Source organism: Scyliorhinus torazame, chromosome 19 (genome assembly GCF_047496885.1).
Source record: "Scyliorhinus torazame isolate Kashiwa2021f chromosome 19, sScyTor2.1, whole genome shotgun sequence".
Taxonomy (NCBI): Eukaryota; Metazoa; Chordata; class Chondrichthyes; order Carcharhiniformes; family Scyliorhinidae; genus Scyliorhinus; species Scyliorhinus torazame.
This window is the reverse complement of record NC_092725.1, coordinates 41,143,914-41,169,511: the sequence shown is the minus strand read 5'-3', so window position 1 is coordinate 41,169,511 and position 25,598 is coordinate 41,143,914. Positions and strand designations below refer to the sequence as shown.

Here is a 25,598-nt window from a genome sequence, read left to right as displayed (position 1 = left end):
CCCGTTGATCTCCCCCGTGTGGGAGTCTCTCCTCCTCCTTACCTTCCTCCATCACCCCCTCCCTTTTTTCTGGGGAGCGGGAAATAACCTGCGCTCTCCTGAATCAGCTCCGCCCCCTGTGGCGCAGTTCCTGTTGCGGCCTTTATCCCGGTTCCCTCATCCCCGAGTCTCACCTCCCTCCAGCACCGACGCCCACATTCCCCATCATCATCACCATCTCGTCTACAGAAAAGAAAAAAGGGAAATTTTAGGAATTTTAACCAGAACTCTACTCACATTCCCATCCATCATCCCACCCATGAATTATTCTTTGCCCATATTTACAACCCCATATACAACCAACATCTCCCCCCACAACCACATCCCCTCAGTTCGAGTCCAGTTCTTCCGTTTGAATAAAGGTCCAAGCCTCTTCTGGCGTTTCCAAATAATGGTGTCGGTCCTGATAAGTGACCCACAGTCGCGCAGGCTGCAGCATGCCGAACCTGACTCTTTTTTTATGCAGCACCGCCTTGGCCCGGTTGAAGCCAGCTCTCCTCCTTGCCACCTCCGCGCTCCAATCCTGGTAAACTCGGATCACCACGTTCTCCCATCTACTGCTCCGCACCTTCTTGGCCCATCTCAGCACACTTTCTTTGTCCGCGAAGCGATGGAACCTTGCCACTATCGCCCTTGGCGGCTCGTCGGCCTTGGGTCTCCTCGCCAGGACCCGGTGAGCCCCTTCCAGCTCCAGGGGGCTCGGAGAGGCCTCCGCACCCATCAGCGAATGGAGCATCGTACTTACATACACCCCGGCATCAGCTCCCTCCACTCCTTCGGGAAGATCCAGAATCCGGAGGTTCTTCCTCCTCGACCTGTTCTCCAGGACCTCAATTCTCTCGGCCCACCTCCTGTGCACCGCCTCGTGCGCCTCCACTTTTACCGCCAGGCCCAGGATCTCGTCCTCATTGGTATTCACTTTATCATTCACCTCACGAAGCTCCACCGCCTGGGTCTTCTGGGTCTCCTTCAGCCCCTCGATCGCCAACAGCATTGGCGCCAGCACCTCCTTTTTCAGCTCCCCCACACATCGCTTGAGTAACTCCTGCTGGTCTGGCCCCCACGCTGCTTGCTCTCCGCCCTCCGCCATCTTGCTTTTTTCCCCTCGTTTTAGTCTCTGCTCCAGGGCCTCTTTTCTCGTCGTTCCACCGTTGATCTCGGCCATATATCATAAGGGGGGACCTTGCTGCACCTTCCCACACGGGATTAATTCAAAAAAAGCTCCGTTGGGGCTCCTTTGGAGAGCCCGAAAGTCCGTTGTCGCGGGAGCTGCTGAAACGTGCGGTTTAGCTCCGCATCGCCGCAACCAGAAGCAGTCGTCCCAATGCTTTTTGTCTCCCTTCTTCAGATCTACCTCGCCGGATCAACAATACACGTGAAATTAGAAAATGGGACTTTATCAAAAATGGAGATGCCACTGGCCTGTTTCAATGTTTATTACAAAAGCTGAGGATTACAGAACAATGTTTTTGTCAAAAACATTTTTGATTTTAGTTTTCAGCACTTTTTATCCTGAATTTTGATAATTTGTCTAAGTTTTTAACTTTATTTTGTAATTTGGGAATGAAAACACAATAATTTTACTCAGTGACCATCTTCATCACAATTCTGGTTGACGACAGAAACATTGATAAAATGCTGTTATGGTTAGTAAGAAGAAATAACTTAAACTAAACAAGAGTTAAAATATCCAAGAACACATCAATGTTGATGCACGATCAATGACCACTAAAGCGAGGTTGCAGTCCAACTGAAGGCTTTAATAAGCTAGATGTTTCCCCCAGCAGCTCAGGTACAGAAAGAAGGCTGCTGGGGCGGCACGGGCTCTTATATCCCGCCTTGCAGGGTGGAGCTACCATACAGCTTGACCAATAGGAAACATATAATATCTACCAATGGTATTCCAGCATTACCAGGTACCGTAATACCTCTACACAGACTACCACAAATGTGTTTCTAACACTCTCTCATTTCTGATCTAGATGATCCAGATCGTGGAGTTGGTGCAATAATCTACAACAAGAGACACAGCATTGTAAGTGAATTTTAAATTCATTAACGGATTGTGACCATTAATGGTGAGACCAGTCACCATTTGGGAAGTGATCATTGCAGCCCCTTAGCAACATTTAAAGGTTCCAAGGCCTTGAAGCCATCTTTCTCTGCAGGTTTATAGTTTGGAATGCACTTGTCTAGAATTAGGGAACAGCGACCCCGACTACGAGACCAGGCCCAACTCAACCCCAAGAGACCCGCACAGCGACCCGACCCGGAGAGGCCTACCCGACCTACCTGGAGATAGAAGAAAGGAAAATCTACAAGGAGGCCCGACCAGGCCTACTTCAAGACCCGGCCCCAGGAGCACCCAGGGAGTGAACAGACCACAGGACCCAGTCTAACCTTCCTCAGGAAGCCCCTGCCAAGACTCAGGACCCCCAAAATGACGGAGACCCTCATCAACTCGTCCTGGTGTTTGGATGTAGTGACCCTGGTGACCTATTGCGCCCCGGACCTGGAATACCTGACCATGAAGTGCCACCCATACTATCTTCCACGTGAGTTCACTTCAGCCATTATCACAGCGGTCTACACTCCATCCCAGGCAGAAGTGAGGAAGGCGCTGGACGAACTGTACACAGTTATAAGCAACTACGAAACAGAACACCCGGAGGCCTTGTTCATCATGGCCGGGGACTTCAACAAGGCCAACCTCAAGAGTGTACTGCCAAAATTCCACCAGCCCATCTCCTGTCCCACCAGAGGCGACAACACTCTTGACCACTGCTACTCAAAAATCAAGGGTGCCTACCATTCCATTCCCTGACCGCACTTTGGGAAATCAGACCATAAGACGGTGCTCCTTCTCCCGGCATACAAGCAGAAACGTAAGCGAGAGAATCCGGCTAAGAAGGTTGTGCAATGCTGGTCCAAGGAAACAGAAGAGCTCTTACGTGACTGCTTAGAGACAGTGGACAGGCCCATATTTAAGAACTCAGCGGCCAACTTAAATGAGTATGCCACCACCGTCACAGACTTCATCAGCAAATGGGTGGACGACTGGGTGCCAAAGAAAACAGTACGTACGTTCCCCAACTGGAAACCATGGCTCAATCGCGAGATTGACTCTCGACTGAAGGACAGGTCTGAAGCGTTCAAATCAGACGACCCTGACCTATACAAGAAATCCAGGTACGACCTCCGCAAAGCCATCCGAGATGCCAAGAGAGAACATCAAACCAAGCTGGAGTTACAGACAGACTCTCGGCGGTTGTGGCAAGGCCTAAACAACATAACGGGAAACAAAGCGAAGCCGAGCAGTATCTCTTGCAGCAGCGCACCCCTCTCCAATGAACTCAATGCATTCTATGCTCGGTTCAAGCAGGAAACCAACAATCCACTGTCGAGAGCCCCAGCAGCCCATAACTCACCCATAGCCACCATCACAGCTTCCAAAGTCAGATCGGCCTTCCTGAAAGTGAACTCTCGGAAGGTGACGGGCCCGGACGGGATCCCTGGTCGTGCACTCAGAGCCTGCACGGACCAGCTGGCAGATGTGTTCACGGACATCTTTAACCTGTCCCTACTCCACTCCGAGGTCCCCACCTACCTCAAGACCACCATCATACCGGTGCCAAAGAAGAACCAGGCAACGTGCCTCAATGACTACCGTCCGGTGGCCCTGACTTCAGTCAGATTGAAGTGTTTTGAGAGGTTGGTCATGAAACGCATCACCTCCATACTCCCAGAATAATCCACTGCAATTCGCATACTGCCGCAACCGGTCCATAGCAGACGCCATTTCCCTGGCCCTACACTCATCCCTAGAGCATCTCGACAACAAGGACTCCTACATCAAACTCCTATTTATTGACTACAGCTCCGCCTTCAACACCATAATCCCAGCCAAGCTCATATCAAAGCTCCAAAACCTAGGACTTGGCTCCCCACTCTGCAACTGGATCCTCGATTTTCTGACCCACAGACCACAATCAGTAAGAATAAACAACAACACATCCTCCACAATAGCCCTCAATACCAGGGCCCTGTAAGGCTGCGTAACCCCCTACTCTACTCCCTGTACACATCCGACTGCGTGGCAAAATTTGGTTCCAACTCCATCGACAAGTTTGCTGACGATACAACCATAGTGGGCCGGATCTCGAATAACAACGAGTCAGAATACAGGAGGGAGATAGAGAACCTAGTGGAGTGGTGTAGCGACAACAATCTCTCCCTCAATGCCAGCAAAACTAAAGAGCTGGTCATTGACTTCAGGAAGCAAAGTACTGTACACACCCCTGTCAGCATTAACAGGGCCGAGGTGGAGATGGTTAGCAGTTTCAAATTCCTAGGGGTGCAGATCTCCAAAAATCTGTCCTGGTCAACCCACGTCGACGCTACCACCAAGAAAGCACAACAGCGCCTATACTTCCTCAGGAAACTGAGGAAATTCGGCATGTCCACATTAACACTTACCAACTTTTACAGATGCACCATAGAAAGCATCCTATCTGGCTGCATCACAGCCTGGTATGGCAACTGCTCGGCCCAGGACCGCAAGAAATTTCAGAGAGTCATGAACACGGCCCAGTCCATCACGCGAACCTGCCTCCCATCCACTGACTCTATCTACACCTCCCGCTGCCTGGGGAAAGCGGGCAGCATAATCAAAGATCCCTCCCACCCGGCTTACTCACTCTTCCAACTTCTTCCATCGGGCAGGAGATACAGAAGTCTGAGAACAGGCACGAACAGACTCAAAAACAGCTTCTTCCCAGCTGTTACCAGACTCCTAAATAACCCTCTTATGGACTGTCCTCATCTAACACTACACCCCTGTATGCTTCACCCAATGCCGGTGTGTACGCAGTTATATTGTGTAACCTGTGTTGCCCTATTATGTCTTTTCTTTTCTTTCCTTTTCTTTTCATGGACTTAATGTCTGTTGAACTGCTCGCAGAAAAATACTTTTCACTGTACCTCAGTGCACGTGACAATAAACAAATCCAATCCAATCTAATCCCTTGCTGAGGTGGAGAGCTATTGCTTTGGTTCTTTTCCCTGTAAGGGTCTGGTACTGTGTCACCTAGGGCTGAAAATTTGTAAGACAATTTGGATTTCAATCTCGATTGTACAAAGACTCTTGTTGTTGATGAGACAATGCAGTTTGCTCCTCATTGTGGATATTCAGCTGGGAACACTCTGAGGGATGAGGCTGCTCTTCAGGCCCTATTGTACTGACAATTTACACCACTTCCTCACACTCCTTTGCTTCAATAATTAGTTGCCTGTCTGCTCTTACTGTCCAGTTGAATAAAATGTTGAACTGGTGAAATTCTTCAGTATTATGGAAGGAGACCACAGGATGGTGGGAGAGGCTATGAATTTTTTTTATTCATTGGCGTTGCTGGCTGGGCCAGCATCGGTGACCCATCCCTAACTGCCCTTGAACTGAGTGTCTTGCTCGGCCATTTCAGTGGAGGACAGTTAATCATAGAATTTACAGTGCAGAAGGAGGCCATTTTGCCCATCGAGTCTGCACCGGCCCTTAGGAAAGAACACCCCACTTAAGCCCACGCCTCCACACTTTTCCCATCAACCAGCAACCCCACCTAACCTTTTCTGGACACTGAGGGTAATTTATCATGGCCAATCCACCTAACCTGCACATCTTTGGACTGTGGGAGGAAACCGGAGCACCCGGAGGAAACCCACGCACACACGGGGAGAACGTGCAGACTCCGCACAGACAGTGACCCAAGCAGGGAATCGACTCTGGGACCCTGGAGTTGTGAAGCAATTCTGCTAACCACTGTGTTACCGTGCTGCCCAAGTGCAGGACTGAAGTCGCATGTAGGCCAGGCTTGGATCATTGTCTGTGCGGAGTCTGCACGTTCTCCCCGTCTCTGCATGGGATTCCTCCGGGTGCTCTGCTTTCTTCCCACAAGTCCCAAAAGACATGCTCGTTAGGTGAATTGGACATTCTGAATTCTCCCTCTGTGACCCGAACAGGCGCCGGAATGTGGCGACTAGAGGATTTTCACAGTAACTTCATTGCAGTGTTAATGTAAGCCAACTTGTGACACTAGTAAACACTAGGATAAATACGGCAATTTTCGGGAACCTTGGATAACGAGAGATATTGTAGGCCTCGTCAAAAAGAAAAAGGAGGCATTTGTCAGGGCTAAAAGGCTGGGAACAGACGAAGCCTGTGTGGAATATAAGGAAAGTAGGAAGGAACTTAAGCAAGGAGTAAGGAGGACTAGAAGGGGTCACGAAAAGTCATTGGCAAATAGGGTTAAGGAAAATCCCAAGGCTTTTTACACGAACATAAAAAGCAAGAGGGTAGCCAGGGAAAGGGTTGGCCCACTGAAGGATAGGCAAGGGAATCTATGTGTGGAGCCAGAGGAAATGGGCGGGGTACTAAATGAATACTTTGCATCAGTATTCACCAAAGAGAAGAAATTGGTAGATGTTGAGTCTGGAGAAGGGTGTGTAGATAGCCTGGGTCACATTGAGATCCAAAAAGACGAGGTGTTGGGTGTCTTAAAAAATATTAAGGTAGATAAGTCCCCAGGGCCTGATGGGATCTACCCCAGAATACTGAAGGAGGCTGGAGAGGAAATTGCTGAGGCCTTGACAGAAATCTTTGGATCCTCACTGTCTTCAGGTGATGTCCCGGAGGACTGGAGAATAGCCAATGTTGTTCCTCTGCTTAAGAAGGGTAGCAAGGATAATCCAGGGAACTACAGGCCTGTTAGCCTTACTTCAGTGGTAGGGAAATTACTGGAGTGAATTCTTCGGGACAGGATCTACTCCCATTTGGAAGCAAATGGACGTATTCGTGAGAGGCAGCACGGTTTTGTGAAGGGGAAGTCGTGTCTCACTAACTTGATGGAGTTTTTCGAGGAGGTCACTAAGATGATTGATGCAGGTAAGGCAGTGGATGTTGTCTATATGGACTTTAGTAAGGCCTTTGACAAGGTCCCTCATGGTAGACTAGTACAAAAGGTGAAGTCACACGGGATCAGGGGTGAGCTGGCAAGTTGGATACAGAACTTGCTAGGTCATAGAAGGCAGAGAGTAGCAATGGAAGGATGCTTTTCTAATTGGAGGGCTGTGACCAGTGGTGTTCCACAGGGATCAGTGCTGGGACCTTTGCTGTTTGTAGCAAATATAAATGATTTGGAGGAAAATGAAACTGGTCTGATGAGTAAGTTTGCAGACGACACAAAGGCTGGTGGAATTGCGGAGAGCGATGAGGACTGTCAGAGGATACAGCAGGATTTAGATTGTTTGGAGACTTGGGCGGAGAGATGGCAGATGGAGTTTAATCCGGACAAATGTGAGGTAATGCATTTGGAAGGTCTAATGCAGGTAGGTAATATACAGTGAATGGTAGAACCCTCAAGAGTATTGAAAATCAAAGAGATCTAGGAGTACAGGTCCACAGGTCACTGAAAGGGGCAACACAGGTGGAGAAGGTAGTCAAGAAGGCATACGGCATGCTTGCCTTCATTGGCCGGGGCATTGAGTATAAGAATTGGCAAGTCATGTTGCAGCTGTATAGAACCTTAGTTCGGCCACACTTGGAGTATAGTGTTCAATTCTGGTCGCCACACTACCAGAAGGATGTGGAGGCTTTAGAGAGGGTGCAGAAGAGATTTACCAGAATGTTGCCTGGTATGGAGGGCATTATCTATGAGGAGCGGTTGGATAAACTCGGTTTGTTCTCACTGGAACGAAGGAGGTTGAGGGGCGACCTGATAGAGGTCTACAAAATTATGAGGGGCATAGACAGAGTGGATAGTCAGAGGCTTTTCCCCGGGGTAGAGGGGTCAATTACTAGGGGGCATAGGTTTAAGGTGAGAGGGGCAAGGTTTCTAGTCGATGTATGAGGCAAGTGTTTTACGCAGAGGGTAGTGGGTGCCTGGAGCTCGCTACCGGAGGAGGTGGTGGAAGCAGGGACGATAGTGACATTTAAGGGGCATCTTGACAAATACATGAATAGGATGGGAATAGAGGGATACGGACCCAGGAAGTGTAGAAGATTGTAGTTTAGTCGGGCAGCATGGTCAGCACGGGCTTGGAGGGCCGAAGGGCCTATTCCTGAGCTGTACATTTCTTTGTTCTTTGTTCTATAATATGCAGCTACAGCTGGTCAGCCTCCCAGGTGTCAATCACGGACCCGGCGAATCCCTCACCATTTCGCAATGGAATCGATTGTGTTCCACAGTGCTTGCCCCACCACAGTCGCTGAATCGGTCCAGTGCAGCATTAGTTTTGCTGTCGTGGATCCATGAATCCTGTCCCGGCGTCAACACCGAGGTCGTAATCTTCACAAAAGGGAACAAAATTCCTGAGTAAGTGTGTTTATCCCCGTGTCTCCCGGCACTCACAGTGCCGAGAACCACGTGACCAATCAACGCGACTCGCATTGAACAAGGGGCCTGAATGGGGAATGCGCGGCTAAGGCCACACACATCACTTCCTCACACTCCTGTGCTTCAATAATTAGTCATCTGTCTGCTCTTACTGTCCAGTTGATTGAAATGTTGAACTGCTGTCAGACTTCAGTATCAGGGAAGGAGACCACAGGATGGTTATTTACAATGTGGAGCTCCGCTCTCTGGAACTCCCCATTGTAGTGAGAGATCGGGCGTCCCGATCTCTGAGGCCCCCAAAACAATCCCCGCCCAGCCCCCGCACAAACGCAATGTGGGAGGATCCCCGGCCCAGCTCACCCTCGCAACATCCATGCCGGGCAACCTCAGCCCGATCACACATGTGCAAAAATGCGAGCTTCGCATCTTGGCAGTGCCAAACTGGCAACCTGGTGGCACTGCCAAGGTGTCAGGCTGACACCACCAAGTGGCACCAGCAGTAACAGGGCATGCAGCTGGCAGCCTCCAACCCCTTGCAGACCCCCACGAGTGCCGCTCCATCTGATGCCAGTGCGTGGGGACCAGTACAAATGGCACTCGCCCTAGGTCTCTGAGGCGAAAGGGTTGAATCCCAAACCCTCAGGTACCTCAGGAATCTGTACATTAGAGCGAGGGTAGCTGCCTTGCTCTAATATGCAGATTTGCCAAAAAATGATTCCGCCTATTGTGGGCAGGATTCACCTCACAACGTCTCGTGAGATTGCGTTGAATCTCACAAAGTATTGCGAACTGGATAGATCCCGGAAGTGGGGGCTCCCAGTTTTCAACGCTGCACTGGGGAGAGCTATGTTTCCAGCGCAGCATGGCCATAAGATTGGATCAGGAACGGAGAATCCCGCCAACTAATTCTGGTGCCATTTACACATAACCAGGACCTGTTTATGCGCAGGGACGCTCTTACTAGAGATAGCAACAATTGTAGCAACAGAACTGGCTGATAGATACATTCCGGATACATTCATGGAGCAAAGATTGTGGAGAAGAACCACAAGAAGAGGGAATTGAAAAGCTGATGAAGACCATCGACCTGATTTTCCAATCAACCCCTAATCGAAATAGAGCCAGCAGCTTTTGGTAATTTTTATCTCCACAGCACCAAGCATGTGATAAAAGAAGAAACAAACAGATAGAGACTCAAAATCACAACAGTGGGAAGAGGTAGAGAGAGAGAGCAACATGAGGACATCAAAGACAATGAACCTCCTCTGTCAGGGCAATGTATCAGCTGGCAGAGGTGAGTTGTATTCAGCTGCTGTCAACTTTAATTACTATAACTGTTCTTAAATGTGTTATTTCTTGCAGATTGGGGCTGGTTACAATGGCTATATTACGAAAACAACATATGGAAATTTCCCTCGTAATGGACGAAACAGCAATCGCACAGTTGCTAAATTTAGTTCCATGGTTCATGCAGAAGTCAATGCTCTTCTGCTCAGGTAGAGTCTCTGCTCTCTGTCCATTAAATGTACCACCCATGACAGCTATTGATAATGTCATGGGAGTGTCCCTTTCAGAAAGATTTTTGTCTTATCACATGGCTTCAGTGATGTTATTTTGTAGGTGGAGCTGCACTGTGACTGTGAGCTTTTTTTGTTTCACTTTCAGTTTTGACTGCTGTGGACTACAGACAGAGAAAATAAGGCCTGTCTCTCTCTATTTCCATTTTAAAGAGTTGTTCCAGAAAAAAAACATTGATTATAGCTACCTGCTTTGGTCATTTTCTTTCTGGAAGGGCTTAAACCTGTTGGTGAGGTTGGGTCAGAATCTCAGGGAAAGCCAGTCTTATTCAAGTGAGAATGCAGAGCACTGGGCCACGCCCTTGAAAAGGGGGTTTTGGTTTATGGGATTTTGTTTTTGAATTGGAACAGTTAAGGGGGAATTCATTACGTGTTATACATAGATTACTGAGGGGTGACTTTATGTTTGTAATTGATAAAAATTCTTGCATATATATATATATATGTTAACTGCGTTCTTAGAATAAAACTTATTTTGATTAAAGTGTCTAGGAAGACTGTTGAATCACACTTGAAGGGAAGGCTTTTGTGCTCATCCGAGCCAAATTCAACATAAAGGTCAGGTGGATTTCATAATATACTTTGGAGTTTCTAAACCCTGGCCCATAACAATAATAGGCTAATTTGCTGAATAGCCTGTGCACTGTCACGATTTGAGCCGCAGTCAATGAGTTAACTGAGATCAGAGAATGTGACTGAAGAGTTATAAATATTGCGTTCCCTGTCTCTGGCAAGGAAGGAGAAAAAGTAGCTGGACTATATGTACCGAATCTCTGTTCTAATCTCTGTTCTATTCGAAAGATTCGAGGGGAAACATCCTCTCAGCATCTACCCTGTCAAGTCCCCTTCTTATGTTTATATTGAGTTCTTCCACAATCCGCTGTTCAGTCATGGTGATTGCACCGACTGCTGCCAGAATTTACCTCAGTGACATCTCTCTGTGCTGTCATCTGCTGAATGACAAAGAACAATACAGCACAGGAACAGGCCTTTTGGCCCTCCAAGCCTATACCGGTTATGATACCAACCTTGGCCAAACCCTCAGCATTTTCTTGTACCGTATCCCTCTGTGCTCATCCTATCCATGTGTTTGTCAAGATGCCTTCTGAATGCTGATAATGTATCTCCTTCCACAATCATCCCTGGTTACGCGTTCCAGGTACTCACCACCCTCTGCGTAAACCTGCCTCGCACATCTCCTCTAAACTTTGCCCTGCGGACCTTAAACCTATGCCACCTGGTGACTGACCCTCCACCCTGGGAAAGAGTGCCTGCCCATCCCCTTTATCCATGCCCCTCATAATCTTGTAGACCTCTATCAGGTCATCCCTCAATCTCTGTCTTTCAAATGAAAACAGTCCGAGTCTATTCAGCCTCTCCACATAGCTAACTCTCTCCAGACCAGGCAACATCCTGGTATACCTCCTCTGCACCCTCTCCAAAAACGTCCATATCCTTCTGGCAGTGTGGCGACCAGAATTGTGCGCAATATTCCAAGTGCAGCCTTACCAAGGTTCTATACAACCGTAGCATGACTTGCCAGTTTTTATATTTGATGCCCCGTCCAATGAAGGTAAGCATTCCGTATGCTTTCTTGACTACCTTGTCCACTTGGCCACAGACATCCAAAGGTCTGTGGATCTGCACGCCCAGATTTCTCTAACTTTCAATATTCTAAAGAGTTTTGCCATTTACGGTATATTTCCCCTCTATGTTAGACCTACCAAAATGCATTGCCTCACATTTGACGTTGCTCTGCCACTCTCTGTTGGATGCTTTTCCTCCTGTTTGGTTAGAGGAGGAGTGAAAGATGGAAACACCACAGTAATGTAAAGTTTGTGGCTTACCGTTCCTTGACACTGAGTTCTTCCCCGATCCGCTGTTCCGTCATGGTGACTGCCCGACTGGCCCCAGAATGCACCTCTGTGATGTCTCTCTGTCGTTCTCTGCTGGATGCTTTGATGTCTCGCTGCTGCCTTCTGCTGGAAGCTTTTCCTCCTGTTTACCACTGGAGGGTTTGTTGCGCAATCTGCTGTTCAGTCATGGTGACTGGGCCGACTGCTCCCAGTGACGTCTCTCTGCTGGATGAACAAAGAACAAAGAAAGGTACAGCACAGGAACAGACCCTTCGGCCCTCCAAGCCTGCGCCGACCATGCTGCCCGTCTAAACTAAAATCTTCTACACTTCCGCGATCCGTATCTGTCTATTCCCATCCTATTCATGTATTTGTCACGATGTCCCTTAAACGTCACTATCATCCCTGCCTCCACCACCTCCTTCGGCAGCGAGTTCCAGGTACCCACTACGCTCTGTGTAAAACATTTGCCTCGTACATCTCTGAACCTTGCCCTCACACCTTAAACCTATGCCCCCTAGTAATTGACCCCTCCACCCTGGGAAAAAGTTGCTGACTATCCATGGTGCTTTGACGTCTTTCTGCTGCCCTCTGCTGGATGCTTTGACATCTCTGCTGCCCTCTGCTAGACAGCTGCTCCTCTCAGCATCCAGTATTCAACACTTCCTGTGTCAGCTGAAAACCATCCCGCTCTGGTAGGACCCAATTACTGCCTGTAGCCGAGCAGAATATGATCTTTCTGAGCACAGCTCCTTCCTCAGGTGAGTTCCTCCAAGAGGCTGTAGACTTATCGGAGAGAGAGTTAAGCCTGAACCATGGCAGGAGAGTAGAAAATCCTTGAGTAGTGAACGAATGGGGTAGGGGTTTGGAAACAAGGTAGAGTATCCAAAAAGGGGAGAGATGGAATGAGGAATAGTGAGGGGAGAGAGGGCCTAGAAAGGGCTGAGAGAAAAGAAGGAAATAGCAGAAGAAAACTAAAGTAGAAATGGGAGCAATGAACTTGAGGCCATAGTGTGAAAGCAAAAAGACCGTATTCCTTATTATTTTTACTCCTTTCCACCTCTCTGTCTTTGCCTGTCTTGCATGTGTGGGTAGAGGGGAAGTCAGGTTTTAGCTTATTTTTAAGCAGCTTTAATTACTGCATATTTCATCTTTATTCCTATTATAAATAAACAGTAATTGTGTTTCAACTTACAAACCTGGTGACTGTAAATACTGACCAAGCAAGGGCCAAAGTTTTGGGGAATTTTTCTGAGAATTATTGGTTCACTCACTTGTGTTGTGACTCCTGTGGGCCTAGGATTGACCACACTAACATCTTAAAATCTATGCATCGGCAAACAAAGTCAAGTATGCCTTCTTAACCATTTTATCTACCCATCCACTTTAAGGGACCAGTGTACATGCACACCAAGGTCCCCCTGATTCTTGGTTCTTCCCAAGGCTCTGCCGTTTATCATGTATTCCCTTGCCTTGTTCGTCCTACCCAAGTGCATCACCTCACACTTATCCGGAATTAATTCCATTTGTCACTGCTCAGCCCATCTGACCAGCCTGTATCTTCCTGTAATCCCAGGCTATTTTCCTCACTATTTACCAGAGGTGCAATCACTTTCAACACTTTTTTTCAGCTCTGAATACTGGTTGCAGAGTGAGAGGCTTTCAGGGGACACCTGTACTACCTGCCTAGTCCATCTTGACCTGATGTAGCCTTTGACATTTTTGTCCACACCAACTTTCTTGAATGTTTCTCCTCCACTGTTTAGGACTGTACTCATTCAGTTCTATCCCTACTTATCCAGCCATAGCTAGAGGATCTCCTCCAATGGCTTCTCTTCCCTCACAGCTTAACCCTATATAGCATTATCCAAAAAACCCTCAAGTTCCACAGCTACACTGATGGCTCTGATTTGTCACTTTGCCTGCCCAACATCCAGTATTGGAAATTTCTTCTAACTAAATATTGGGAAGACCAACTTGCTCCAGAAATCCCTTGTACTGTCTCCAACTACAGCCTGGTTTTGAGGCCTTGAGCTCAGTTAGGGGAGGCAGTGGCATAGTGGTATTGTCACTGGACTAATAAACTAAAGAGGCAGAATAATGCTCTGGGGGGTCCAGGTTCAAATCCCGCCACTGCAGATAGTGAAATTTGAATTCAACAAAAATCAGGAATTAAAAGTCTAATGGTAGCCATGAAAGTATTTCAGATTGATGTCAAAACCCATCTGGTTCACTAATGTCCTTTAGGGAAGAAAATCTGCTGTCCTTACTTGGTCTGGCCGACATTGATTGATTGATTTACTGTCACATACAAAGAACAAAGAACAAAACAGCACAGGCCCTTCGGCCCTCCAAGCCTGCGCCGATCACGTGTCCTATCTCGACCAACCGCCTTTATCCTTCTATACCCCGTCTGTTCATGTGCCTATCTAGATAAGTCTTAAAGGTCGCTATCGTATCTGCCTCAACCACCTCACTTGGCAGAGCATTCCAGGCCACCCTCTGTGTAAAAAAACGTTCCCTGCACATCTCCACTGAACCTTTCCACCCCTCACCTTGAACTTGTGCCCCTTGTAATTGTCATTTCCGCCCTGGGAAAAATCCTCCAACCGTTCACCCTATCTATACCCCTAATAATTTAATAAACTTCGATCAGGTTGCTCCTCAGCCTCCATTTCTCTAGGGGGAACAATCCCTGTTTATTCAATCTCTCCTCATAGCTAATACCCTCCATACCAGGCAACATCCTGGTAAACCTTTTCTGTACTCTCTCCAAAGCCTCCACGTCCTTCTGGTAGTGCGGTGACCAGAATTGGACACAATATTCCAAATGTGGCCTAACCAACTTTCTATATGATTGTAACATAATTTTTAAGCTTTTAAACTCGATACCCCGTCCTCTGAAGGCAAGCATGCCACATGCTTTCTTTATCACCATTTCCACCTATGCTGCCACTTCTAAGGATCTGTGGACCTGCACACCCAGACCTCTCTGTGTCTCTATGCTCTTGATGGTTCTGCCAATTATTTTATAGCTCCCACCTGAATTGGATCTCTCAAAATGCATCACCTCGCATTTGTCCAGGTTAAATTCCATCTGCCTTTTCTCTGCCCAATTTTGAGGCCTATCTTTATCCTGTTGTATTCTCTGACAATTGTCATCACTTTTGGGCAGCACGGTAGCCTTGTGGATAGCACAATTGCTTCACAGCTCCAGGGTCCCAGGTTCGATTCCGGCTTGGGTCACTGTCTGTGCGGAGTCTGCACATCCTCCCCGTGTGTGCGTGGGTTTCCTCCGGGTGCTCCGGTTTCCTCCCACAGTCCAAAGATGTGCAGGTTAGGTGGATTGGCCATGATAAATTGCCCTTAGTGTCCAGAATTGCCCTTAGTGTTGTGTGGGGTTATGGGAATGGGGTGGCAGTGTTGACCTTGGGTAGGTGCTCAATCTAAGAGCCGGTGCAGACTCGATGGGCCGAATGGCCTCCTTCTGCACTGTAAATTCTATGATAATCTATCCGCAACTCCTGCAACCTTAGTATCATCCGCAAACTTGCTAATCAGATCCACTACGTTTTCTTCTAAGTCATTTATATATATTACAAAGAGAAGAGGTTCCAGCACTGATCCCTGTGGAATACCATTAGTTATAGACCTCCATTCGGAAAAACACCATTCCCCTGTCTTATAAGGCCAAGCCAGTTCTGGACCAATCCAGCTCGTTCACCCCTGACCCCATGTGATCTAATATTTTGCACCAGCCTGCCATGTGGGACCATATGAAATGCTTACTAAAGTCTATGTAGACAACATCCACAGCCCTTCCCTTTTCAATCATTTATGTCACCTCCTCAAAAACGTCAATGAAGCTAGTGAGACCTGCCTCGTACAAAACCATGCTGTCTGCTGCTAATAAGACTATTCACTTCCAAATGTGCATGGATCCCATCTGAGAATCTTTTTCAACAATTTCACCGTCACTGACGTCAAGCCTATAATTACCCAGATTATGCTTGCAACCCTTCTTAAATAACAGTACAACATTGTCTATCCTCCGTGATCTTACCTGTGGCCAATGAGGACACAAATATTTCTGTCAGAGGCCCTGTAATTTCATCTTTTGTCTCCCTCAGTAATCTGGATAGATGCCATCTGGCCCTGGGAATTTGTCTACCTTAATGCTTTTTAACACACCTAACACTTCCTCCCTCGTAGTAACGACCTGTTCTAAAGTGTTTACACATCCCTCTGAGACACCACCAATCGACGTGTCCCTCTCCTTTGTGAATACCGAAGTATTGAAGTACATGAAAAGTATTTTTCTGCAGCCAAGGGAACATACACAGTACGGACATAGTACACAAAAAGAATAATCAACAGACTACATTGACAAATAGTACATCAACAAATAATGATTGGCTACAGTGCAGAACAAGGGCCAAACAAAGCAAATACATGAGCAAGAGCAGCATAGGGCATTGTGAATAGTGTCTTACAAGGAACAGATCAGACCAAGGGAGCGTTGTTGAGGAGTCTAGTAGCTGTGGGGAAGAAGCTGTTTCTATATCTGGATGTGCGGGTCTTCAGACTCTTCTATCATCTGTCTGATGGAAGGGTCCGGAAGAGGGCAAAATCTGGATAGGAGGGGTCTCCAACAATGCTGTCTGCCTTCCAGAGGCAGCGGGAGGTGACTCCAGCCCCAGAGCAACTGCCCCCTCAAGGGCAATTAGGGATGGGCAATAAATGCTGGCACAGCTGCACAGCATGAACAAATAAAGAAAATAGTGGCATTTCTGACAGATATTTTCCATTTTCTGATCAGTACATCACATTCTACAGGATTCACACATCATTATCCTTCCTAGTCCCGGCATTCTTACTAAAAGTGATAGTTATGCTATTGATAAGTTTGAAGATTAAATTCTTACCCATTTAAATTTGAGTTAAACTCTGGATCTCTTTGCTCTTGCTGCTAATTCCCACTCTGGTCAAATTTCCATTTGCTAAGTACTGTTTGCACAGTTTCAACTGCACTCCTTTCCCAATCACTTTGGGGTGTGCCATCTCTCAGGATAGTGTGTTCTCACCATTCCAACTCATACCAAATTAGATTGTAAATCAATTTCTGCCACTCAGCAAAATATATAATTGGTTGACCTCGATATTCTGGTCAACTGCTAATTGATTTGTGTTCTTACAGATCGGACACAGGCATTGATTCCAGTGTGATGTTTTCCTCTAAAAAACCGTGCTCCGAGTGTGAAAAAGTGATCAATGCTTGTGGCATCAAGATTGTGGTTTCAGTCCCGGATCCGAAAGATGCCAAGAAACCAAGAGCCTTGGAATCAGGGGAAACAGCCCAGGAATCAGGAGTAGGAGCTCAGCAATCGGGACAAGGAGCTGAGGAATCAGGAGTAGGAGCTCAGCAATCAGGAGAAGGAGCTCAGGAATCAGGAGTAGGAGCTCAGCAATCGGGAGAAGGAGCTCAGCAATCGGGAGAAGGAGCTCAGGAATCGGGAATGGAAGTCGGGGAATCAGGAGTAGGAGCTCAGCAATCAGGAGAAGGAGCTCAGGAATCAGGAGTAGGAGCTCAGAAATTGGGAGAAGGTGCTCAGGAATCGGGAGAAGGAGCTCAGGAATCGGGAGAAGGAGCTCAAGAATCGGGAATGGAAGTCGGGGAATTGGGAGACGGAGCTCAGGAATCGGGAGAAGGAGCTCAGCAATTGGGAGAAGGAGCTCAGGAATCGGGAGAAGGAGCTCAGCAATCGGGAGAAGGAGCTCAGGAATCGGGAGAAGGAGCTCAGGAATCGGGAGAAAGAGCTCAGGAATCGGGAATGGAAGTCAGGGAATTGGGAGACGGAGCTCAGGAATCGGGAGAAGGAGCTCAGCAATTGGGAGAAGGAGCTCAGGAATCGGGAGAAGGAGCTCAGGAATCGGGAGAAGGAGCTCAGGAATCGGGAGAAAGAGCTCCGGAATCGGGAGAAGGATCCCAGGAATCGGGAGAAGGATCCCAGGAATCGGGAATGGAAGTCGCGGAATTGGGAGACGGAGCTCAGGAAGCAGGGAAAGGTGTGAAAATCATCTTGGTAAGGACAGACACACATTGTCTCTTACTGCTGTTTAGGTGAATAATGTGTAATCCTCCACATTTTATTGTTTTATTGGTGAGAATTTTCAGTGTGTATTTAACTCTGATGAAATTTATTGTTTGAGGGTTAAATCAGTGCTATACAACAGCCACATCAAAGCAGCTTGTATCAAATAAACCACTGACTTTCCTCAGCCATGTGAGTGAGAAGCTGATCTCTGAAACAGATTGTGAAACAGAGGTCGGTGCTCACATACAATATGGACGGCATGATGGCACAGTGGTTAGCAATGCTGCCTCAAAGCGCCAGTGAAACGGATTCGATTCCGGCCTTGAGTAACTGTGTGGAGTTTTCACATTCAGCGTGGGTTTCCTCTGGGTGCTCTGGTTTCCTCTCACAGTCCAAAGATGTGCAGGTCATGTGGATCACAATTGTCCTTAGTGTCTATAGATGTGCAGCTATAATAATGATAATCTTTATTGTCACAAGTAGGCTTACATTAACACTGCAATGAAGTTACTGTGAAAAGCCCCTCGTCGCCACATTCTGGCGCCTGTTCGGGCACACAGAGGGAGAATTCAGAATGTCCAATTCACCTAACAAGCACATCTTTCGGGACTTGTGGGAGGAAACCGGAGCACCCGGAGGAAAACCATACACACACGGGGAGAACGTGCAGACTCCGCACAGACAGTGACCCAAGCTTTGTATTGAACCTGGAACCCTGGAGCTGTGAAACAACAGTGCTAACCATTGTGCTACCGTGCAGTCCATAGGTTAGGTGGGATTATAGCGATAGGGTAAGACCTGGGTAGGGTGCAATTCAGAGGGTCATTGCAGACATGATGAGCCAAGTGGCCTCCTACTGCACTGCAGGAATTCTAAGATAATCAGTGATAAGCAACTGATCAGTACTGTATGTTATTTCTATGTAGCGAGCCCCCACTATGAAATAACTCTCTAAATAACTAATGACTTTAACCGTAATATAAAGCTTGTGTTGAGATTATTCTGTTTAATTCTGTTGAATGAACATTACAACAATTTCTATCTTTTGCTTGCAGTGGGAGTGGCCAAGTGAGTTGAGAGGTAAGGGCACATTTTAAGAGTTAATACTGTTTCACTACTCAGGCAAAAAAAGAGATTCAGCCCTGTGGAGGGAAGTATAAGAGGGGGTCAATTTTGCGAAGAAGAATAAGAAGGACACATAGACTTGGATGATAATAATGTGGTAGACCAGCAAAGGGATCTCGAGATACAGATTTTTTAAAAACGTTTCGATGGGCAGCACGGTGGCACAGCGGTTAGCATTGCTGCTTCACGCGCCGAGGTCCCAGGTTCCATCCCGGCTCTGGGTCACTGTCCGTGTGGAGTTTGCACATTCACCCCGTGTTTGCGTGGGTTTCGCCCCCACAACCCAAAAAAGATGTGCTGGGTAGTTAATTGGCCACGCTAAATTGCCTCTTAATTGTAAAAAAAAAGGAATTGGGTACTGTAAAAAAAATGTTTTAAACCTATTAGGTCCAAGATACTGAGAAAGAGCGGATATTAATAAGGGCCAGATGCCAATAAGGGCAAGTGCCACAGAAGGGGCAACTACAGCATTGGATCTGATAGCTCACTCATCAAGGAAAGGTACTGAGATAGAGTCCCAGAGGTTTATGTCATGAAAACAGTGCCTTCGGCCCAACTTGTCCATATCGCCCAGTTTTACCACTAAGCTAATCCCAATTGCCCGCATTGCCCATATTCTTCTATACCCATTTTCCTCACATAACTGTCTAAATGCTTTTTCAAAGGCATAATTGGACCCGGCTCCTCCTGCCCTTGGCAGCTCATTCCAGACACTCACCACCCTCTGTTTGAAAAAACTGCCCCTCTGGATCCTTTTGTATCTCTCCCCCCTCACCTTAAACCTATGCCCTTGAGTTTACGACTCCTCTATCTACCTTACCTATGTCATTCATTATTATATAGGCCTCTACAAGATCACCCCTAAGCCTCCTACACTCCAGGGAAAAAAAGTCCCAGTCTATCGAGCCTCTCCTTCAAGTCTGGTAGCATCCTCATAAATCTTTTCTGCACTCTTTCTAGTTTAATAATGATGTGGAGATGCTGGCGTTGGACTGGGGTGAGGACAGTAAGATGTTTTACAACACCAGGTTAAAGTCCAACAGGTTTGTTTCAAATCACTAGCTTTCGGAGCACTGCTCCTTCCTCAGGTGAATAAAGAGGTAGGTACCAGAAACATATATTTGGACAAAGTCAACGATGCAAGACGATACTTTGAATGCGAGCTTTTGCAGATAATTAAGTCATTATAGGTCCAGATGGAGCAGGTAAAAGAGGTGTGAATAGTCTCAAGCCAGGACAGTTGGTAGGATTTTGCAAGCCCCGGCCAGATAGTGGGGGCTGAATGTAATGCGACATGAATCCAAGGTCCCAGTTGAGGCAGTACTCGTGTGTGCGGAACTTGGCAATAGGTTTCTGCTTGGCGATTTTGCATTGTCTCGCATCCTGAAGGCCACTTTACAGGACGCTTACTCGAAGATCAGAGGCTGAATGCCCTTGATTGCTGAAGTGTTCCCCAACTAGAAGGGAACATTCCTGCCTGCCGATTGTCACGCGATGTCCGTTCATCAGTTGTCGCAGCGTCTGCATGGTCTTGCCATGTCCCACGCTTTGAGACATCTTTTCCTGCAGCGTAGACAACGTTGGCCGAGTCGCACGAGTATGTACCACATACCTGGTGGGTAGTTTTCTCACGTGTACTGATGGTACCCATGTCGTTGTTGAAGGCTGCGAAAAAGATGTCGTAATTTTTCTCCACTCCGGGGAAGTACTGAATGACGAATGGTGCTCTGTCGGTTGTGTCCCGTGTTTGTCTTCTGAGGAGGTCGGTGCGGTTTTTTTCTTGCGGCGCATTGGAACTGTCAATGAGTCGAGTTTGTACGAGGGCATCTTTCAGTGTCAGTCGATGTCTGCTACGCTCCTCCTTGTCTGAGCAGATCCTGTGTATACGGAGGACTTGTCCATAGGGGATGGCTTCTTTAATGTGTTTAGGCTGGAAGCTGGAGAAGTGGAGCATCGTGAGGTTATCCATGGGCTTGCGGTAAAGCGAAGGTCTGAGGTGACCGCCTCTGATGGAGATGATTGTGTCCAAGAATGCAACCAATTCTGGAGAGTAGTCCATGGTGAGTCTGATGGTGGGATGAAACTTATTGATGTCATTGTGTAGTCGTTTCAGTGATTCTTCGCCATGTAGCCATGTAAAACGGCTGACTCCCGATTAGAATGACCAAACCCCGATTTAAAATGGCGAACGGAAGAGACTGATGGGAAAATCAGCTAACAGGACTCAAACAGACAGCTGCAGGTAAAACAGTGTATTCGCCTCTGGAGAAGTCAGACCAAACCGATACCTGCAGCCATCAACATCACAACACCCCAGCCATCCGCATATTAATCAGCCATCTCCGGGAACAATTGCTACAAATTAGCAACACAAAGCCGACCCAGACCTTTCGGCGCCAGCAGAAGCTGACACAAAGAAAGGTAAACGACCACCCCTCGATCAAGGAATCACTCCAGTATTGGAGAATATCGAACCAAGTGATTGGGACCAAGTCTAATCACTTGGAACCAGGTATAAGGTCTGCCCCGAGAGGCAAGAAGCCCCTGGGGACTATAAGAATAGGGACCAAGTTCAACTCGACCCTTTTTCTCCACTCCGCACCCTTCGAGACCCTTGCTGAAGGAAACCGTAAGTTTTACTCCAACGATCGCTACCAGATAGACACTCCTGACTATCGACCTGTACCAGCTTTTGAATCCCGCAGGCTCAGAACCCATTCGAAAGGCCATTCATTTCCCTGACCTGGTGGGCCATTTCCAAAGTTAAGTATTGGCCTGTTAGTGGTAGGTAGTAGTTTAGAAGTAGAATTATTGTATAAGTATTAATTGCTGTATATAATAAATGAGCGTTGATTTAACTCTTACTAAGCGGTGTGTTGGATTATTAATCATTACTCGGACTTGAACCACGTGGCGGTATCAGAAAGATACCTGGCGACTCAAGAGCAAAGGTGACGGGATTAGAGCAAATAAACTAAGGCTAAAACGAGCAACAACAGCCATGGGTCCAAAGGAAAAATATGTCACCGGTGTGCATAACGTCGGTTGAAGGTCCTGCGCGGTGAGGAGGTCTTGTTCAAACTTATGCATGAAGATGTTGGCATATTGAGGTGCAAATGTGGTCCCCATGGCTGTTCTGTGTGTCTGGATGAAGAACTTGTTGGTGAAGGTGAAGCTGTTATTTTCCAGAATGAAGCGGATGAGTTGCAAAATTGCGCCTGGAGATTGGCAGTTGTTGGTGTTGAGTACTGAGGCTGTTGCAGCAATGCTGTCGTCATGGGTGATGCTGGTGTAGAGTGCCGAGACATCTATTGTGACAAGGAATGTTCCTGGTTCAACGGGTGCTGAGTTTCTGTAAGAAGTCCGTTGTATCAAGCTAGCAAGGAATGAGCTAAAAAAAAGGGCTTAGGAGAGCTAGCAGGGGGCATGAGAAGTCTTTGGCGGGTCGGATCAAGGAAAACCCCAAGGCGTTTTACTCTTATGTGAGAAATAAAAGAATGACCAGGGTGAGGGTAGGGCCGGTCAAGGACAGTAGTGGGAACTTGTACATGGAGTCAGAAGAAATAGGACAGGCGTTGAATGAATACTTTTCTTCAGTGTTCACCAAGGAGAGGGGCCATGTTTTTGAGGATGAGAGTGTGATACAGGTGGGTAGGCTGGAGGAGGTAGATGTTCTGAGGAAGGATGTATTAGCAATTTTGAAAAATCTGAGGGTCGACAAGTCCCCTGGGCCACATTGGATATATCCAAGGATTCTTTGGGAGGCAAGGGATGAGATTGCAGAGCCTTTGGCTTTGAACTTTGGGTCCTCACTGTCCACGGGGATAGTGGCAGAGGACTGGAAAATGGTGAATGTTGTTCCTCTGTTCAAGAAAGAGAATAGGAATGACCCTGGTCATTATAGGCCGGTTAGCTTTACTTCGGTAGTCGGTAAGTTAATGGAAAAATTCCTGAAGAATAGGATTTATGACCATTTGGAAAGATGCAGCTTAATCCGGGATAGTCAACACGGATTCGTGAAGGGTAAGTCTTGCCTCACAAATCTGATTGAATTCTTTGAGGAGGTAACTAAGTGCGCAGATGAAGGTAGAGCAGTTGATGTCATATACATGGATTTTAGTAAGGCATTTGATAAGGTTCCCCATGGTCGGCTTATGAAGAAAGTAAGGAGGTGTGGGATAGAGGGAAATATGGCCAAATGGATAAGTAACTGGCTATCACATAGAAGGCAGAGTGTGGTGGTGGATGGAAAATTTTCAGATTGGAGACCAGGTACCAGCGGTGTACCACAGGGATCAGTCCTCTGCTATTTGTGATTTTTATAAATGACTTGGAGGAGGGGGCTGAAGGGTGGGTCAGTAAATTTGCTGATGACACCAAGATTGGTGGAGTAGTGGACGAGGTGTAGGGCAGTTGTAGGCTGAAAAGATACATTGATTGGATGCAGAGCTGGGCCGAAAAATGGCAGATGGAGTTTAACTCTGATCAGTGTGAGGTGATTCATTTTGGTAGAAAAAATTTGAATGCGGATTACAGGGTCAACGGCAGGGTTCTGAGGAATGTGGAGGAACAGAGAGATGTTGGGGTTCATGTCCACAGATCTCTGAAGGTTGCCACTCAAGTGGATAGAGCCGTGAAGAAGGCTTATAGTGTGTGAGCATTTATTAACAGGGGGGTTGAGTTTAAGAGCCGCGGGGTTATGCTGCAACTGTACATGGCCCTGGTGAGACCACATTTGGAGTATTGTGTGAAGTTCTGGTCACCTCACTATAGGAAGGATGTGGAAGCATTGGAAAGGGTGCAAAGGAGATTTACCAGGATGCTGCCTGGCTTGCAGGATAGGCCTTATGAGGAAAGGTTGAGGGAGCTGGGGCTTTTCTCTTTGGAGCGGAGGAGGATGAGAGGCGACTTAATAGAGGTTTATAAGATGATGAGGGGGATAGATAGAGTGGACGTTCAGAGACTATTTCCTCGGGTGGATGTAGCTGTTACAAGGGGGCATAACTATAAGGTTCAGGGTGGGAGATATCGGAGGGATGTCTGAGGTAGATTCTTCACTCAGGGAGTGGTTAGGGTGTGGAATGGACTGCCTGCTGTGATAGTGGAGATGGTCACTTTAGGAACTTTCAAGCGGTTATTGGATAGGCACATGGAGCACACCAGAATGACAGGGAGTGGGATAGCTTGATCTTGGTTTCGGACAATGCTCGGCACAACATCGAGGGTCGAAGGGCCTGTTCTGTGCTGTACTGTTCTATGTTCTATATATCGCGACAGAAGCTGGGCGTTCCTTGTACGATGGGTGTAAAGATGTCCTCGATGTAGCCAGAGAGATTCTCACACAGGGTCCCATTACTTGATATGATAGGACTTGTGTATTTTCAGGATAGATCTCCAATGCGGGGAGTACGTGGGATGAGAGCACGTCGGGTGCTCTGAAGGTCTGGATCCAAGGTCTTGATCAATCTGTTGTGTTGGCGGGTGTGTTCCTTGGTCGGATCTGCGGGTAACTGTCTCTAGTGTTCCTGGTTGTTGAGTTGTCGGTACACTTCTTTGCAGTAATCCGTTCTGTTCAGTATGGCGGTGGCCCCTCCTTTGTGCATACACACACACACACACACCTACACACACACACATCTACCTTGAGACAAACACCCCCACCCACCTACACACAAACGTACCACACACACACACCGACCCACACCCATACCTCCCTACCCACGCACCAGACGCACACACACAAACCTACCACACACACATGTCTTGTTATGTTCTAGGCGTAGCATAAGCGGCTTCCTTGTGGTGCACTTGACAAAGGAAGGTTCAGACGTGGAGATAACTTCAACACGTTTATTAAACTATTTACACTTCTCCTACTCGGGTTCGCCACTACTGTTAATCCTTCTATAGCTACTCAGACTGACTAACCAGTCTGTTATAATCCACATGGTGGGTGTAATATTGAATCAACCCTGTGTCTCTACTCACTGACTGTCTCCACTGGAAAGAGGCAGATCATGTGTGTGGTGTCCTTTATATATGGGTTGGTGGAATGCCCTCCTGTGGTAGTGTCACCTCCGTGTGTATCGTGAATGCCCATTGGTCGTGTCCTATCTAACTGTTCTATTGGTTGAGGGTCTGTGTGTCACATCTCTGGTGCTCCCTCTAGTGTCTAGCTAGTCTACATGTATTTACATTAACCCCTTGTGTCTTTACAGTGATGCATATCACCACAACACAGCTACCCAATCACACACCTCCCTACCCACACACAAGAGACATCTTGACAAATACGTGAATGGGATGGGAATAGAGGGATACAGAGTTTGGTAATGATGTTGCGGTTGGTCTTGAGAGCGTGGATGGCGTTGCGTTGTGCTTGGGTGACGTTCGGGGCAGAAACTTATATCCAAGTTCTGCACACATGAGTGCGGCCTCAACCGAGACCTTGGATTCATGTCACAGTACATTCACCCCCCACCATCTGGCCTAGGCTTGTGAAATCCTACCAACTGTCCTGGC

The 25,598-nt window shown here is 47.3% G+C and overlaps 1 protein-coding gene across 1 annotated transcript in view; it reads left to right on the top strand.

Moving 5' to 3' along the window:
• The window catches only part of LOC140396660 (uncharacterized), an 84,609-nt gene that overhangs the window by 36,925 nt on the left and 22,086 nt on the right, over positions 1–25,598 (top strand). The window contains exons 3-8 of the mRNA XM_072485455.1: positions 2,022–2,074; positions 9,786–9,919; positions 10,089–10,230; positions 12,556–12,617; positions 17,054–17,939; positions 19,007–19,031. Coding sequence (XP_072341556.1) covers positions 2,022–2,074; positions 9,786–9,919; positions 10,089–10,230; positions 12,556–12,617; positions 17,054–17,939; positions 19,007–19,031 — 1,302 coding nt within the window. The remainder of the gene's footprint in view (positions 1–2,021; positions 2,075–9,785; positions 9,920–10,088; positions 10,231–12,555; positions 12,618–17,053; positions 17,940–19,006; positions 19,032–25,598) is intronic.